Raw genomic sequence first — 18479 nt, 5'->3', positions numbered from 1 at the left:
TAAGCATTAAAACTGCCCAGGGAAAAGATGTCCCTGTGTGGAATGTGGAGCCCTATCTCTGGAACTGTTCTTATTGTCTGGTTTTAGAAATGTACCATGTATCTTCCTCAGATCACCTTCCCAGTAACCAGATCACCGTCAACATACTTTGGAGAAATCTCCGTAAAAAATATAGCTAACGATGTAACAGCTAAGGAGAGGATGCTTACAAGCATTTTAAAGATGGAAAATTTCTGCTCCAAGCTTCATATGGGTAGCAAACAGCTTCGGTTGTCAATCACTCAACAAATATTTGTTGAGCACTGACTTATGAGCAAGGCTTTGGACTTGGTGATACAGAAGCTATAAAATAATTAGATATGGCTGATCCCTGACCTTACGTCTACCTAAAGAGATAATACACCTGCTCGAAATGGAGAAAAGCAAGACAGTGCCATTTGAGTAATACAGACAGTATGTTCCATGCAGAGTTGAAGGTGAGAGATGCCTTTGAGCTGAGGTAGAACAGAGGACAGTTAGGCTTAGAGAGAGGTTTGAAGCGTGAAGACACCCTGAAGGCATTTTAGCAGAGGGAGGATAACGGGGACAAAAGTTAAGAGGTGGGAAAGTATAAGGTATGTTTGGGGGCACAGTGAATGGATCATTTTGGCTAAGCCATTGGGTTCACATAGAGAAGAGTAGTAGTTGAGGTCAGGTTTTGGGAAACTTTGAATGTCTGGACTTCATTGATTAGAATGTTGAGTTGCTGTCAAAGGTTTTTGAGCAGGATAGTGACAAGATGAAAGCAAGGAAGAGGAAAGGTTAATTTGGCGGTTATGTGGGAAATGTATTAGAGGTAGATGGATAGGGGCTGGAGGCAGAATCTGGAGGGCGGGCTGCCCTAAGAGTCCAGATGTGAAGCAGCCAGGTCTAAACCCAGGTAGTGACAGGTTCAGGAAACACTGTGAAGAAAAGAGGAAGACTTGCTGGCTGGGGGAGAAGAGTCAAAGGTAGTGCTAAGATTTCAGGTTTGGATATTATAGAAAAATGATGGATGGATGATTTTACAGGGAAGATGATGAAATCAGTTTTTGATGGGTGTTGAATTTGGAGTAGAAGGTTATTGAAATGGAAATAACATCAGGCCATTAGAAATTCAGAACTGAATCTAAAGAGAGAGATCAGGGTTGGAGAGCCACATCTGGAAGTCGTAGCTGTGTGAGAACCAAAGCACACTGACGATGGGAGATAATACAGCAAGCGAAGACCAGAGAACCAAGGACTGAAGCACATTGATGTTTACAATTAAGGAATGTGAAGACCAAAGAAAGAAAGAAACAACAAAAGTGGAGAGATTTAAGGGGTTGCAACCCCACAGAAATAAATTTTTTTAACATTATATTAAGAAACATAAGAAGCAGCCAGGTTAAAGTGGCAGAGACATGTTTTATACTTTATGATTTGTTTTTTAAAATATTTTAATTTTTAAAATTTATTTATTTTTGGCTGCTTTGGGTCTTCTTTGCTGCGTGTGGGGTTTCTCTAGTTGCAGCAAGTGGGGGCTACTCTTCCTTGGAGTGTGCAGGCTTCTCATTGCAGCGGCTTCTCTTGTTGCAGAGCACGGGCTCTAGGCGTGCAAGCTTCAGTAGTCGTGGCACGCAGGCTCAGTAGTTGTGGCTCGCGGGCTCTAGAGCGCAGGCTCAGTAGTTGTGGCGCACGGGCTTAGTTGCTCTGCGTTATGTGGGATCTTCCCGGACCAGGGCTCGAACCCGTGTCCCCTGCATTGGCAGGTGGATTCTTAACCACTGTGCCACCAGGGAAGTCCTGTGTTTTAGAAAATATAAGCAATCTCAAGGTAGCTCTAGTTCGTTTAGCTAAAATGATATATGCCTAGAAGCTTTACCTGCTACTTCTATATGGGTCTCTCTCCTCATCAATAAAATAAAGGTGATAATACTATCCTGGTCACTTCACAACAAATGTGAAGGCTCTTTATAAGTCCTTAGGTGCTACATAAATGTCAGACTTTATCACTGACCAACTTGATAGTAAGGTTTCCTTTTACCTCCAGAACCTAGAAGAGTAGATACTTAAAACATCCTTGTGGAATTAATTAATCATAACAGAGAATCGAGATACTTGAATTTTAATCCCAGTTCATTGCTTGACTGTGAAGCCTTGGGTAAGTTAATTCACTTTTTGGGTTTTTAGTTAGACTTCAGTGATTTTCATCTAAGACCCCCAGTTTGTGCGGGCTAGCAGCAGAAAGATTCACGGGAGTTTGTGGGAGATAAATGTTTTAACACAACTGAAGTTACATCCTTTTTTCCAAACAGCAGCTTCAACTTAGTCATAAAAATGGCCTTGCACCTGACCCTTTTTTATACTCTCAAGGAGAGCGGTCATATTTCTTATTAGTCAAGAACTGTAATCAGTTTTTTATGTAAACACATTTGTTGGAACTCTTGTGTTCTACAGTAATAATTTATACATGCTTTTCATTTGATGTATACAGATAGAATCACGTTCTCCGTAGTGCCATTTTATGTTTCAGTTTATGTAATAGGGCTTCTTCCTCGTGCTCTAGCCAATGGAAAATAACCGCCACCGATTTACAAGTTTTATTGAAACGAAAAATACAAATTGTTGTTCATTTAGTGCCTTATTTAAATAGGTTAGTTAAACCAATAATACTTTAATTGGTTTTGAAAACTGCATTTCTGACTTCTGATTTGCAATCGTTTTTAAAGATATAATTAGCATACAGTAAAATTCACACATCTTAAGTGGACAGCTTGATGAATTTCCACAGTTGTACACACCCATATAAATTACCACCAGAAACAAGAAAGAGAACGTGTCCATTCCCCCAGAAAGTTCCATTGTGCCCATTTCCAGTTAGTCTCCCCACCCCCACTCTCTGATTTCTATCATTATAGATTAGTTTTGCCATATTTTGGTGTCATAAAATGGAATCATTCAGTATGTACCCTTCTGTATCTGCCTACTTTCGCTTAACATAATGTTTTTGAGATACACCCATATTGCTGAGTATATCAGAAGTTCTTTTTCATTGCTAAATATTCCATTATATCAATGTAAGATTTTTAAATCCATTCTCCTGCTGATGGATTTTAGATTGTTTCCAGTTTGGGATTGTTATGAATATAAGGCTGCTTTAAGCATTCTTATCTATGACCTTTTGTGGACATATGCTTTCATTTTTCTTAGGTAAATACCTAGGAGTGAAACTGCTGGATCCTGGGGAAGTTACATATTTAACTTCATAAAAAATACCCAGAGTTTTTCAAAGTGGTTGGACCATTTTATATTCCTGCCAGCAATGAATAAGAGTTTCAGCTGCTTCACTTCCTCACCAGCATTTGATGTTGCTAATCTTTTTTTATATTTTTACCATTCTGTTAGACATGAATTGGTACCTCACTGTGTTTTGCACTTGTATTTCCCTAATGACTAATGGTGTTGAGCACTTTTTATGTGCTCCTTTGTCTTTCATATATCTTCTTTTGTGGAATGTTTGTTCAAGTCTTTTGCCCATTTTTAGAAATTGCATTATTTTTGTTGTTGTTGTTGACTTAGGGGAGTTCTTTCTATATTCTGGATATAAGTCCATTGTCAAATATATTTGCTGCAGATTTATTTACCAGTCTTTATTTATTTTCTTAATTGAGTCTTTTATTGAGCAGAAAGTTTCGGTTTTGATGAAGTTCAATTTACCGTTTTTTTGATCGTTTGTTTTTGCGTTGTGTGTTTGGTCTGAGAAATCTTTGCTTACCTCAAGACTGAAGATACTGCCTTATATTTTCTTCTATAAACTTTGTTTCTGAGTTCTATGTTTAGGCTGATAATCTATCTAGAATTCATTTTTGAGCATGGAATGAGATAGAGGTCAAGGTTCATTTTTTTCTTTTTTCTTAAATTAATTAATTTATTTTTGGCTGTGTTGGGTCTTTGTTGCTGCGCGCTGGCTTTCTCTAGGTTGCAGCGAGCGGGGACTACTCTTCGTTGGAGTGTGCAGGCTTCTCACTGCGGTGGCTTCTCTTGTTGCGGAGCATGGGCTCTAGGCACGTGGGCTTCAGTAGTTGTGGCACACGGGCTTAGTTGCTCCGCGGCATGTGGGATCTTCCCGGACCAGGGATCGAACCCGTGTCCCCTGCATTGGCTGGCGGATTCTTAACCACTGAGCCACCAGGGAAGTCCCAAGGTTCATTTTTTTCTAAACAGTTATTTTACATGGTCCACACCATTTGGGGAAAAATAAAACTTTTACCCCCACTGAATTGCTTTGGCGCCTTAGTCAAATTTCAGTTCTTTATATGTCTGTGGTCTATTTCTAGACTCTGTTTTGTTCCACTGATCTATTTGTCCATCTTGATACCAATATCACACTGTCTTGATTACTATAACTTTATAAGTCTTGGAATCGGGTAGTGTTAGCCCTCCAACTGTATTCTTTTTCAAAGTCATTTTGGCTCTTCTGTATCCTTTGAATTTCCATGCAGAATTTCGAATCATTTTTTCTGTTTCCTCAAAATAGCCTGCTGGAAGCTTTGTAGAGATTTTGTGACATTTACATATCACTATATGGAGAATGGAGAGCTTAACAATACTGAGTCTTTCAGTCAGGTCTTATTTAGTTTGTCTTTAATTTCTCCCAGCAATATTTTGTGATTTTTCAGGGTAGAAGTCTTTTCCTGGGTATATATTGTTAGATAATGGATGTTCTGATGCTACTGGAAATAGTATTGCTTGATTTTTTAATCTTAGTTTTCAATTTGTTGTTGCTAGTATATAGAAATACAGTGATTTTGTGTGTTGATCTTATAATCTGTAACCTTGCTAAATCTGCTTTTTAGTTTTAGTAGTTTGTATATTCCTTAGGGTTTTCTACATACACAATCATGTCATCTGCACAGAAAGACAGTTTTACATTTGCAAATCTCTGTGCTCTCGCTCTCTCTCTCTCTCTGTCTCTGTCTCTGTCTCTGTCTCGCCTTATTACACTGGCTAGGACCTTCAGCATAACGTTGAATAGAAGTGGTAAGAGCAGACATTCTTGACTTGTTCCCAAATTTAGGAGAAGAGTGTTCAGCCTATAGGTTTTGGGGTTTTAGTAGATGCTCTTTATCAGATTGAGAAAGGTCTCTTCTATTCCCTGTTTCCTGGGGATTCTTTTCTAACATCATGAAGTGGTGTTGAGTTTTTTCAAATGCTTTTTCTGCATCTATTGCTTGAGATCACATTTTTCTCTTTTGTTCCGTTTACATGGTTCATTCTGTTTACACTGGATTTATTCCTAATTGTAAACCGACTTTACATCCCTGGGACAAACATTACTAGTTTGTAATAGATTTTTAACTCCCCCAAAGTTCCTCCTTCCCACTGTTGATAGAAATTTTAATTTGGCTATTAAATGTTAATATATAGATTATTTTTTCAAGTAGCAGCGTTTAATGAACATCTACTATGTACTGCCGCCATACTAGTGACTGAAGAAACCAATATAATACATTGTCCCTACTCTTGAAGAGTCACAGCCTATTTGGAAAGTCAGATACATAGATAACAGACAAGTATAGTGATAAATGTCCACCCAATGAATTATCAGAGTAAGAAAAAAAGGTGTCTTGTGTCTTGCTACTCTTTGTTAATCAGGAGAAGAATCCTGGCAGAGGTGATACCTAAGCTTTCTTAAAGGGTTAACTAAGTGAAAGGGATTAAAGGACAAGAGGGTACAGAATGGACAAAGGCACAAAGTTAAGGCAACACCATGGTGCTTCAGAGGAACTACCAGTAGCTCATCGTTGTTTAAGCATCAAGTACCAGGCTGAGCATGATGCATGATGATATTATAAAAGTATCAGCCAGATCACTGCAAGGCTTGTGTGCCAAATGAAAGAGCTTGTCCTTAGTTCTGCGAATGATGGGAGCCATCATGAGATTTTAAGAAGGGAAGAAGGATGTGGTCTGGTTTGCATTTTAATCAGAGCCCTATGGCAGATTTGTGGAGGATAGATTTGAAAGTGCCAAGGCTGGAAGATCAGTTAGAAAACAATAATGAGGTCTTGAACCTTAGCAATGAGAGCAGAAATGGAGAAGAAGGGTCAGACTTGAGAAATATTTAGGAAGTAAAACTGGCAGAACTTGGTGATGGACTGATTAGAGGATAAGTAAAGAAAGAGAGTGTATTAGTTTCCTAGGGTTGCCATAACAAGGTACAGAAACTGGATGGTTTAAAACAACAGAATTTTATTGTCTCACAGTTCTAGAGTCCAGAAGTCTGAAATCAAGGTGTCAGCAGGGCCATGTTCCCTCTGAGACTCTGGGTAGAAGCCTTCCTTGCCTCTTCCTAGCTTCTGGCGGTAGCTGTCGATCTTTGGCGTTCCCTGGCTCGTGGCTCCGTTACTCCAGTCTCTGCCTCTGTAGTCACATGGTGTTCTCCCTGCATATCTCTGTCATATTGGAGTAAGGGCTCACCCTACTCCAGTATGACTTCACCTCCACTAATCATATCTGCAATGACCCTATTTCCAAATAAGGTCACATTCTGAGGTACTGGGAGTTAGGGCTTCAACTTATCTTTTTGAGGGGCACAGTTCAACCCATAACAAAGGGTAAAGTCAAAACTGCCCTTAGTTTTCTAGCTAAGAGTTTATAGGGTGTGACCCCTGGCTAGGTAGGAAACACAAGTGAAAGAGCTAGTTTAGGAAGAAGAGGAATTCAAAATTGTCTAGAGGACATACAGGAAGAGCCGTTTTAGCAGTCAGTTTTATAGGTCTGAAGTTCATCTCTTTAAGATAGAAACAAACTGTTAAGACTTACGGATAGCATGAGTAATTGGCTTCATCTTTTTATTGTTGAGAACATGACACGATGGTTGTTTTATAGCGGCTGTTATTATAGCAAGGTCAGAGATCTCTATCTTGAGGTGGTATTATACTGTCATTCCCACTCATTTTAGAACCAACAGTGAGGAAGGAAGCACTGTTGACCAAAATCACATCATTTTAATAAACACCTTTGTCACTGATGCAACAGCTTGAAAACTGCCAAATTATCTTAAGACTCTATTAATTGTGTTTAAATATAATTTCAATATAAAGGAAAAATAATGGACATTTATAGACTTAGTGGACATTTATAGACTGTTAGACATTTAAACATCCTCAGTTTGGAACAATGTATCCCCTTTTAAAAATACTTCTTCTCAGTGTGTTACCATTTGTAAGTACAGTTAACATCTTTATTATGTGATAAACAAAGTAAATAGTAGTTTACTATTGTCAATATTAATTTCATACTTTTAAGAATGGTTTCAGTTTCAAATCCTTCAAGTATGTGATTTAGAAAAATATAGTCACACAACTATACTCCTTCTGTGCATTTCATTAACTTTAGTACATTCTATTCTCTATTAACTTGAAATGGTTCAAAATATATTTGCCCAGAGCTCTAAAACTATCTCAAATTCCTGATTGCATTTTTCTCTCAATGCAGGAAGTTTTGCTGGAGTTGCTAGAACAATGTGTGGATGGCTTATGGAAAGCAGAACGTTATGAAGTAATTTCTGAAATTTCCAAGTTGATCATTCCAATTTATGAGAAACGTCGAGAATTCGAGGTAGGTAATTTAAACATTTGCATCATTGGCCTATATGTTTTATTTTGGTCTTAAGTTACTATCCTTAAAAAATGCTAGGAGGCCCTAAAATTACAATCCTACCTCATATTCACATAAATTTTCCAAATGAAATTAAAGACCAAACATTTGATATAAATTGAAATTTACATTATACCAGTGGTTCGCAAAACATTTTTATCTAGCAATCTCTCCTCCTCCACTCATGGCAGAAAACAATCAATGTTGTCTTCACTAAACCTTCACTAAAAAAAGCTGTTGGATTTCCATGTAGCCCAGGAAGAGTGATAGGCATGATTCTATTCTTTGCAATTTGACGGTGAGACTAAAGGTGCTGGCAGATGACAGTAGGGGAGATAATAGTAATAGTAATAACCCTATTGTGAGGAGTTTTTCCAATTTAGTCTGCCAGATAAAGCTGTGGATAAAGGGTAGTTAATAAAGAATAGTAGTATAATGAGCAGCTGTTGCCACCAGCACTGAACAGGATTTTTTTTTTTTTTTTTTTGCGGTACGCGGGCCTCTCACTGTTGTGGCCTCTCTTGTTGCGGAGCACAGGCTCCGCACGCACAGGCTCAGCGGCCATGGCTCACGGGCCCAGCTGCTCCGCGGCATGCGGGATCTTCCCGGACCGGGGCACGAACCCGCGTCCCCTGCATCGGCAGGCGGACTCTCAACCACTGCGCCACCAGGGAAGCCCAGGAATTTTTTATATTCAAGTCTCCAAGTCCATATCATAATTTTATACCCTTACTATGCTGGGAAGGGATGATTTAGGATTCAAGCCATTTTTTTTTTTGAAGCAAAGCAGTTTATCCTTAAATATAGCAAGTAGTCTTTCATTGTTGAAGAAGTTTCCAAGAGAGAAAACATACATTTAATATCATCTGTGTAGTGTTCTAATCTCTGTTCCAAACTGGCTCTGATCAAACTCACCTTTTCTTCCTAGGTTCTGGGTCTTTCTCTCTTTGCTGTGCTTTTGGTGTGTATGGGGCATGCCTGAAAAATCATAGCGGAGTTCAAGTGATTATATTAAAAAGCAAGAGTTAAATAATTAAATCTAAGTCATACAGATGACAAAGAATAGCCTATGAGACACGACAAGAATTGGCATTGAGCTTTCTTTCAAAGCATTACATCCTAAGAACCTTTGTAAACGTTTCAAAATACCCACTCTCTTACTCTTAGGTTGAAGATCAGGTTATTAGAAACCCAGGGAACATTTTGCTACTCAATTGACTAATAGGGAAAAAAGAAAAATAGATCTTCCCTACACATTAAAGGAAGCAACATGTTCTATAGGGGAACTACTCCTATTCCCTTGTAGGGGTGCAAGGGTCTGTATAGATCCCTTAGTGTTCTGCATGACATGAAGTAATTTTTCAGTGTATCTTTACGGGATGGGCTGAAAAGTGTCAGAGGTGGCAGCCATAAAGGTAAGGAGAACTTCCCTCAAATTGAGCTCAACTGCAGAAAATAATATAGGAAGAATTTTAGACAAAGAATGTCTGCTTCTGTGGTCCCCTTTGTTTACTGAAGTGAAATTCGCTAACATACAATTGACCATATTCTGGTGTGCAATTCAGTGGCATTTAGTGCGTTCTTAACGTTACGCTCTCACCACCTCTCTCTAGTTTCAAAATATTTTTATCACCGCAGAAAAAGACTCCATATCCTTTAGTAATCACTCTCTACCCTATGCCCCACCCTCTGGAAACCACTAACCTGCCTTCCGTCTATGGATTTGCCTGTTCTGGATGTGTCATAAAAACAAATTAATACAACATGTGACCTTTTGTTTCTGGCTTCTTTCACTTAGCGTAATATTTAGAGATTCATCCAGGTTGTAGCATGTATCAGAACTTCATTCCTTTTTATGGCTGAACGATATTTCATGGTATGGATATACCACAATTTGTTTATCCATTTGGGTTGTTTCCACATTTTGGCTATCATGAATAGTGCTGTTGTAAAGAGTTAGTATAAGTTTCTGTATGGGTATGTTTTCTTTTTTTATATCTAAATTTATTTTATTTATTTATTTTTTGGCTGCATTGGGTCTTTGTTGCTGCATGCGGGCTTTCTCTAGTTGCGGCGAGCGGGGGCTACTCTTCGTTGCGGTGCGCGGGTTACTCACTGCGGTGGCTTCTCTTGTTGTGGAACATGGGCTCCATGCCTGCGGGCTTCAGTAGTTGTGGCACGTGGGCTCAGTAGTTGTGGCTCGCGGGCTCTAGAGCGCAGGCTCAGTAGTTGTGGCACAGGGGCTTAGTTGCTCCGCGGCATGTGGGATCTTCCCAGACCAGGGCACGAACCCGTGTCCTCCGCATTGGCAGGTGGATTCTTAACCACTACGCCACCAGGGAAGCCCTGGGTGTGTTTTCATTTATCTTGGATATATACCTAAGAGGGGAATTGCAGGGTCATAGGGTAACTCCATTTATAACTTTTGAGTAACCACCAGATTGTTTTCCCTTTTACACTCCCACCAGCAGGGTACACATTCCACATCCTGATCAACACTTGTTTTTGGTTTCTTATTACAGCCATCCTAGTGGCTGTGAAGTGGGGTCACATTGTGGTTTTGATTTGTATTTCCTAATGACCAGTGATTTTGAACATCTTTTCATGTCCTTGTTGGCCGTTTATATATATTCTTTGGAGAAATATCTATTCAAGTCCTTTGCTCACTTTTAAATTAGGTTTTTGTCTTTTTGTTGTTGAATTGTGGGAGTTCTTTATATTTTCTGGATATGAAAACTTATCTGTGGTTTACAAATATTTTCTCCTGTTCTGTAGGTTGTCTTTTCACATTCTTGATAATGTTCTTAGCACAGCGTGCTCCCTTTTTCTGGACGTGTAGAAGAATATATTCTTTGAAAATGTCTGTGAACTTGTATAAAAGGAATCCACCCTCAGGCTTATACTATTATTTTTCTGTCTGCATTTCATTTTCTTCTCCAAAATTGTTCGCATGGATTGTTTATTCTCATCTCTCCACCTAAGAGCTCAAGCAAAGCATTTTGCTTATCTTTCAGTTAAAATAATTCAGACATAAGAAAAAAGTAGTCAATAACACAGTATTTTTAAATTATACACTACCATTGAGATATGAATGAAATGAAACATGATATTTAGAAATACAGTGTTATTTGACCATTTTAAGCTCTACCCTATGACCTAAAGTTGTTAAGGAGTTTTGTCTAATAATGACCATGGGGGAGGGGAGTGTGAATGACCCCACCAAAACCGTTTTGCAAAGGAAATAGTGTTGCTTTTTTTTTTTCCTGTGCATTTATCTTAGACATTTACTAACTAACCAGAAGACAAAGCTGTTTCGTTTATTCTCATTTTTCAGAAACTTACTCAAGTTTATAGAACTCTTCATGGAGCTTACACAAAAATTTTGGAGGTTATGCACACAAAGAAAAGACTTTTAGGCACTTTCTTCAGAGTTGCCTTTTATGGCCAAGTAAGTATACTTTAGTTCATAAAGTTGTTTTCCTTTTTAAACATTCACCTTTGAATGATTACTGTAGCAGCAGTTATTGGTTCTAGGATTCTGTCTAGATAGAGCACCTGTCACAACAGCAGGAAGCCTCGTTTGTAAGTGTAAAGTTCACTTTGGTTCCCATATCTAAATCCACTAGGTCAGAGAACAACATATAAGATTTGAATGTTTCCTTCAGTTTCATTTTTTGTTAAGCTTCTTAAATGTATATTTAATATCTAGCACTGAAAGATTTGCAATAAAAATCAGGTAAGTATGCAGGCGATGAAAAAATCGAGTGTGGAAATCTTCAGGCCAATAATATGCTCACATGACTGTGAGTTTGAAAATTCTCATTTATTTCAGTTAAAATATATGCATGTGACTTTTAGTACTATTATTTAAAATCTATTTCAAATACATTATTGCTAATTATTTAGTAGATTTTCTCTAAGTGCTTTGTTTGCTCATATTATTTATAAATTGTCATATGTTTAACTTTATAATAGTCTTTTTTTGAAGAAGAGGATGGGAAGGAGTACATCTATAAAGAGCCAAAGCTCACCGGCCTCTCGGAGATTTCCCTGAGACTTGTTAAACTTTATGGTGAAAAATTTGGTACAGAGAATGTCAAAATAATTCAGGATTCAGACAAGGTAACATATTTATTGGTTCCAGGTGTGGTACGTTGCTTCTGACTTTTTCCTTTTTTAGCTAGTGGAGGAGAGGCATGGGAAATAGAGCCTTTCCAGATCGTGAAAGAAAGGACAGGGGCTTTGGAATCAGAAAGAAGGATTCAAATCTCCATTCTCTGCCACTTGCTAGCTGTGTGACCATGGGGAAGTTACTTAACCTCTCTGTGCCTCGTTGTTCTCGTTAGTAAAATGAAGTTAATAATAGTGCCTTCCTCATGGAGTTGTTGTACGGATTAAATGAGTTAATATATGGAAAGTGATTAGCGTTCCTGGTATGTAAAAAAGCATTCACTAATAATAATAGAAGCTGGCACGCTCAGTAAAGGTTAGCTATTATTGTGAATGCTGTTGGGCATCATGATTGTCAATTTCATGCTTTATGATTAAAATCATCTTAGGACACACATTTTACTCTAAGATATCCTTAGTTCACTAGTTACATTCGCAGTGATGTAGGTTTAGGAGAGATGCCTTGGGCCTTGATCTAAAGATTATCCATCCCACTAGCCCTGCCAAGGCAAGGATGAGAAAGGTTCCAGCAAGAGAGGCTCTTTCCTAGTAGTGCATAGTTCCCTATAGACAGAATCGCGGGAAGGCACAATAGGAATGCCTGACTGTCCTTAGTTACCATGGGTAGGTACAGGATGAGAGCTGACTTTTCAGGTAGGAAGGACCTATACAGTGCAGGATCTGTAGACCCCAGAAACATTTACTGCGTGACTATGATGTGCATGGTGCTACGCAAAGCACTCGATAGCTAACAGGCAGCGTTGCCGGAGCGAAAAGCCCGTGGCAATAGTAAAGACACTTCATTTTCTACTATGAAAATGATCTCTTCACTTTGTAAACTTACCTATATCTCATGGAGGTGATTTTATCTTACACATATGCCTTCGACATTTAAAAATAGACGTGCTGATAGGTTCAAAATTCATGAATATTTGGCAGAACCTCTCTACTTCTGATCCGTTTCACTATTTTGTGTTGTTTTATTGAATTAAGGCAACAGAAAATTTTATCTCCTTATAGCCAGAAAGTTTTAGGCTTGCTGCCATACTACTGATACTATAAATGGAAAGTTAATAGAAAGCCAGGCTTGCAGAATAACATGCGGTTTCCTACTTTCTTCTGCCTCCGAAAACCTGGCCAACAAGCACTAATGACAAAACACCATCAGGCAGCTGGATTCCTGACATGATTTTTATGCACAATATTTTAGTCATTCTTCATAGGCAACAGATATAATAAGCAGTTGCTACTTTTAAAATCCTTATTTCTTTCTTAATGTGTGAAATTGAAAATTAAAAACACTCTTTTACTTGCCAAAGAACAAAATCTGCTTAAGGGCACAAACAATGTGAAAAACAGTTGGGCAGTATTTTCGAGTATTTTAAATGTATCTTTCCTTGGACCCAATAATTTCACATTTAACATTTTATCTTGTAGATAGATATACACACATAAAGATGTATGTTTAAAGGTGTTTATTGCTGCAAAGTTTATATAACAAAAACCTGGAAACAATCTAATATCCACATGGTTAAGGAAGTGGTACTACCCCCATATAATGGATATAGTATCCTAAGCATTAAAAAACTGATGAGTATCGATATACCTATCAAGGTATATTATTGAGAGAAAAAAGGTGAGGCACAGAACATTATGGATAGGATGATTACATTTGTGAAAATTGATATTCACATATACTCACTTGTTTGTGCTTAGGAAATTTCTGGAATGATACATACAAAATTGTTAACCATGGTTATCCCTGAGGAGAGAGACTAGAGTCTTATGTGGGAAGAAAGACTTTTTTTTACTTTTCATATATACCCTCATGTACTGTTTGAATGTTTACCATATACATAGTTTATTTTATAAGGTCAAAATCAGTCTTGACCTCTCTTTTATTTTCCTTCTATGTCTTGTCTTAGCCAGATAATTAACCTCACCTGAGTTTCTCTGGAGAAATCTAGCTTTTTAATGGGAAAGAAAAGAAAGGATTTCTAGATTTAGGCTTTTAGATTTTTATGTAATAACAAGTAGAATGGGTTTGGAGAAGTTTTAAAAGTTGCTAAGAAACTTTCCCTTTTCTATGGTCCTGTATATGTGGAGGGGAAAAAAAAGGATGTAGGGACTGTTTCTTGGGAGGTTTTTGTTGTTTTTTTGGTTTGTTTCAATTTTTCCTAAGCTAAACACGAAAAGGCCTGACTATGATAAATTGCAAGGATATTGACAGCGCCACCAACACCCAAGGCACAAGTCAAATTTAGTTGGGAGAACACTGAAAGAAGAGGGCCCTGGGAATCAGCTGGAGTTAATGGAGACACTGCAGCATAGCTTCTTAACATGGAATTTAGACTCTTTATGAAATGGTCTGTAACAATTATAATTTTATATCTCTGAGATAGAACCATTCTCCTTTCCTGTGGTCCCCTTCCTCCATAGAATAGGCTTAGTGCGATCAAGAGCACCCACTCTTACAATGTCAAATACTGCTTGTGGATGTACGAATTGTCGTCTTTTCTGTAGGGTAGTTGGGTAGTATGTATCAAAATTCCCAAAACCATGTAAATCTTTTAACTAAGCAACTTCTCATCTAAAAATTTTTCCTAAGGAATAAATCAGAAGAAAATATACACAGTTTTAAATACAAGGATGTTCATTGGAGCATTATTTATAATAGCAAAATGTTGGAAAACAACCTGAGTCTATTAATGAGGGACTGATCTAATAAATCATGTTTATGCATATCCATCCATTAAAAGTCATGTCAATGACTATAATATAGAACTGTGATAACTATCTTTTTTATTGTGGTAAAATACACATAACATTTATATGTTAACCATTTTTAAGTGTACGATTCAGTGGTGCTTCCAACACCATGTTGGGTAGAAGTGGTGAAATGGGCATCCTTGCCTTGTTCCTCATCTTAGAGGAAAAGCTTTCAGCCTTTCACCATTGAATGTGATGTTTGCTATAGGTTTTTCACAGTGGCCCTTGATCAGATTGTAGACATTTCCTTCTATTCCTACTTTATTGAGTGTTTTTATTATGAAAGCGTGTTGAATTTTGTCAAATGCTTTTTCTGCGTCGATTGAGATGATCATGTGGTTTTTTTTCCCCCTTCATTCTGTTAATGCAGTGTATCATTATTACATTGATCAATTTTCATATGTTGAACCATCCTTGCATTCCAGGAATAAATCCCACTTGGTCATCATGTACAGTCCTTTTAATATGCTGCTAAATTCAGTTTGCTAGTATTCTTTTGAGAGCTTTTGCATCAGTGTTCATAAGGGATATTGGTCTGTAGTCTTCTTGTGCTGTCTTTGTCTGGCTTTGGTAATCAGAGTATTGCTGACCTCATAGAATAAGTTAGGGAGTGTTTCTTTCTCTTCACTGTTTTGGAAAATTTTGAGAACACTTGGTGTTAGTTCTCCTTTAAATATTTGAGAGACTTCACCAGTGAAGATACCAAGTCCAGAGCTTCTCTCTGTCAGGAGATTTTTTATTACTGATTGAGTTTCCTTACTAAAGATCTGTTCAGATTTCCCTATTTCTTCATGGTTTAGTCTTGGTAGGCTTTGTGTTTCTAGGAATTTGTTCATTTCACATTTCATCTAGGTTTTCTAATTTGTTGGCATATACTCGCTCATAGTACTCTCTTATAATCCTTCTTATTTCTGTAGGATTGGTAGTAATGTCCTCATTTTCATTTCTGATTTTAGTAATTTGAGTGTTCTCTCTTTTTTTCTGTTCTATTTCGTTAAAGGGTTGTCAATCTTGTTGATCTTTTCAAAGAGCCAACTTTTGGTTTCATCGATTTTCTGTGTTATTTTTCTATTCTCTATTTCATTTATCTGTGCTCTAGTCTTTATTATTTCCTTCCTTCTGCTAGCTTTGAGTTTAGTTGTTCTTCTCTTTCTAGTTCCTTAAGTTGTAAAATTAGGTTGTTGATTTGAGACCTTTCCTGTTTTTTAATGTGAAATGTTAGAGCTATAAATTCCCCCTCCCACCCCGTAGCACTGCTTTTGCTGTGTCCCATAAGTTTGGGTATGTTGTGATTTCATTTTCATTAATACCTAAGTATTTTCTAATTTCCCTTGTGATTTCTTCTTCGATCCATTGATTTCTTCAAAGAATATGTTGTTTAATTTCCACCAATTTGTGAAGTTTCCAATTTTACTTCTGTTACTGAGTTCTAACTTCAGCCCATTGTGTTCAGAGAAGATACTTTGTATGATATCTGTCTTTATAAACCTATCGAGACTTATTTGTGGCTTAACATATAGTCTATCCTGGAAAATGTCCCATGTGCACTTGAGAAGAATGTGTATTCTGTTGTTGGGTAGAGTTTTCTATATATGTCTGTTAGGTCTAGTTAGATCATTGTGTTATTCAAGTCATCTATTTCCTCACTTACCTTCTGCATGGGTGTTCTATCCAGTAATAAGAGTGAGCTATTAAAGTCTCCAACTATTATTGTAGAACTATTTATTATTTCTCCCTTCAGGTCTATCGATTTTTGCGTCATATATTTTGATGATCTGTTATTAGGTGTGTAGATGTTTATAATTGTTTTATCTTCTTGCTGTATTGAACCTTTTATCAATATATAACGTCCTCCTTTGTCTCTTGTAACCTTTTTAAATTTAAAGTCTATTTTTTCCAATATTAGTATCTTTACCCCTGCTCTCTTTTGATTACTATTTGGATGGGATATCTTTTTCCATTCTTTCACATTCAGCCTTTGTGTGTCTTTGGAGCTAAAGTGAGTCTCTTATAGACAGCATATAGTTGGATCATGTTTGGTTTTTTTTATTCCATTCTCCCAATCTCTGTCTTTTGTTTACAGAAGTTAACCCATTTATATTTAAATTAATTACTAATTATTAAGGAGGGACTTTACTGCTGTCATTCTGCTCTGTTTTCTATGTGTCTCATAGCTTTTTTGTCTCTCATTTCCTGCATTACTATCTTCTTTTGTGTTCAGTTGATTTTTTTTGGCAGTGGTTTTTGTTTTAGTTTTTAAATCACATCCTCTCTCTCTTTCTAAATTTTATTTATTTTTGGCTGCGTTGGGTCTTCATTGCTGTACACGGGCTTTTCTCTAGTTGCGGTGTGCGGGCTTTCCTTGCAGTGGCTTCTCTTGTTGCGGAGCATGGGCTCTAGGCACACGGGCTTCAGTAGTTGCAGCACACGGGCTTAGTATTTGTGGCATGTGGGCTGTAGGGCACACAGGCTTCAGTAGTTGTGGCACGCGGGCCATAGAGTGCAGGCTCAGTAGTTGTGGTGCACATGCTTAGTTGCTCCACAGCATGTGGGATCTTCTTGGACCAGGGCTCGAACCCGTGTTCCCTGCATTGGCAGGTGGATTCTTAACCACCGCGCAACCAGGGAAGTCGTCCCTCTCCCTCACTTTTAAGGACAGTTTTGCCAGATACAGGATTCTTGGTTGATAGATTTTTTTTTCCTTTGGCACTTTGAATATCAGTCCACTGCCTTCTGGCCTCCAAAGTTTCTGATGAGAAATCTGATAATCTTATTGAGGATCCCTTGTGTGTGACAAGTCATTCATCTCTTGCTTCTTTCAAAATTCTCTTTGGCTTTTGACATTCTGATTTTAATATGTCTCAGTGTGGGTCTCTTTGAGTTACCCTTCTTGGAGTTTGTTGAGCTTCCTGTCTTTCATCAGATTTGGGAAGTTTTCACCCATTATTTCTTCAGATATTCTCTCTGTCCTTTTCTCTGTCTTTTCTCCTTCAAGGACTCCCACAATGGGTATGTCCGTCTGCTGGATGATGTTCCACGGGTTCCTTAAGGCTCTGTCGCTCTTCTTCAGTTTTTTTTTCCTTTGTGTTACTCTGATTGATAATTTCCATTGTCCTGTCTTCAAGTTTACTGACTATTACTTCTGCCTGCTGAAATTTGCCTTTGAATCCCTCTGGTGAATTTTCATTTCAGTTATTATGTTTTTCAGCTCTGAAAAAAATTTTTGGTTTCTTTTTAGATTTTCTACCTCTTTATTGATATTGACATTTTGTTCATACATCATTTTCTTGACTTTTTCCGTAACTTCCTTTAGTTCTTTTAGCATGAAGACTGTTGTTTTAAAGTCTTTTTCTAGGAGATCTGCTGCCAGGTCTTTTTCAGGGACAGTTTCTATTGGTTTATTTTTCTCGTTTGAATGGGCCATACTCTCCTGTTTCTTTGTATGCCTTGTGATTCTTTTTTTGTTGAAAACTGGACATTTGAATTTGATAACATGATCACTCTGGAAATCAGATTCTCTCTCTGTCCCAGAGTTTGCTGGGTTTTGGTTTTGTTTTTAATTGTTGTAAGCTGTCTCTGTGCCAGGGATAAGCCTGAGGTGTAAACCTGGGGACTTATCAGGTCTTTCCTTAGCCTGTGCCTTCCCCTGAGCATGTGCAGTGACTTTCTAGTTTCCTTCATATATGCAGTTGCTTTGGAACGCCCTAGTCTCCAGTGTCTGGCTCCCAAGAGGGGAAAGAGAGGAAACTGAAGGGAGGAGGGGGAGAAAAGTTACCGGTCCTTTCAATACCCTGGAAGTCACTTCAGCCAGAGGGGGGAGGGCCTTGCAACAATGGGAAGAGGTGCTACAGTAATGGCCTGCAGCCTCTTTGACTGCCCCC

General features: G+C 38.0%; 1 protein-coding gene across 5 annotated transcripts in view; it reads left to right on the top strand.

The window, feature by feature from the left end:
* DOCK11 (dedicator of cytokinesis 11) overlaps positions 1 to 18479 on the top strand; it is a 193257-nt gene that overhangs the window by 162348 nt on the left and 12430 nt on the right. For all 5 annotated transcript variants that reach the window (XM_067723766.1, XM_067723763.1, XM_067723765.1 and 2 more), the window contains 3 exons: positions 7498 to 7620; positions 10994 to 11107; positions 11635 to 11781. In XM_067723766.1, coding sequence (XP_067579867.1) covers positions 7498 to 7620; positions 10994 to 11107; positions 11635 to 11781 — 384 coding nt within the window. The remainder of the gene's footprint in view (positions 1 to 7497; positions 7621 to 10993; positions 11108 to 11634; positions 11782 to 18479) is intronic.

This window comes from Pseudorca crassidens, chromosome X (genome assembly GCF_039906515.1).
Source record: "Pseudorca crassidens isolate mPseCra1 chromosome X, mPseCra1.hap1, whole genome shotgun sequence".
Lineage (NCBI taxonomy): Eukaryota > Metazoa > Chordata > Mammalia > Artiodactyla > Delphinidae > Pseudorca > Pseudorca crassidens.
This window is presented reverse-complemented; position numbering and strand designations above follow the sequence as displayed.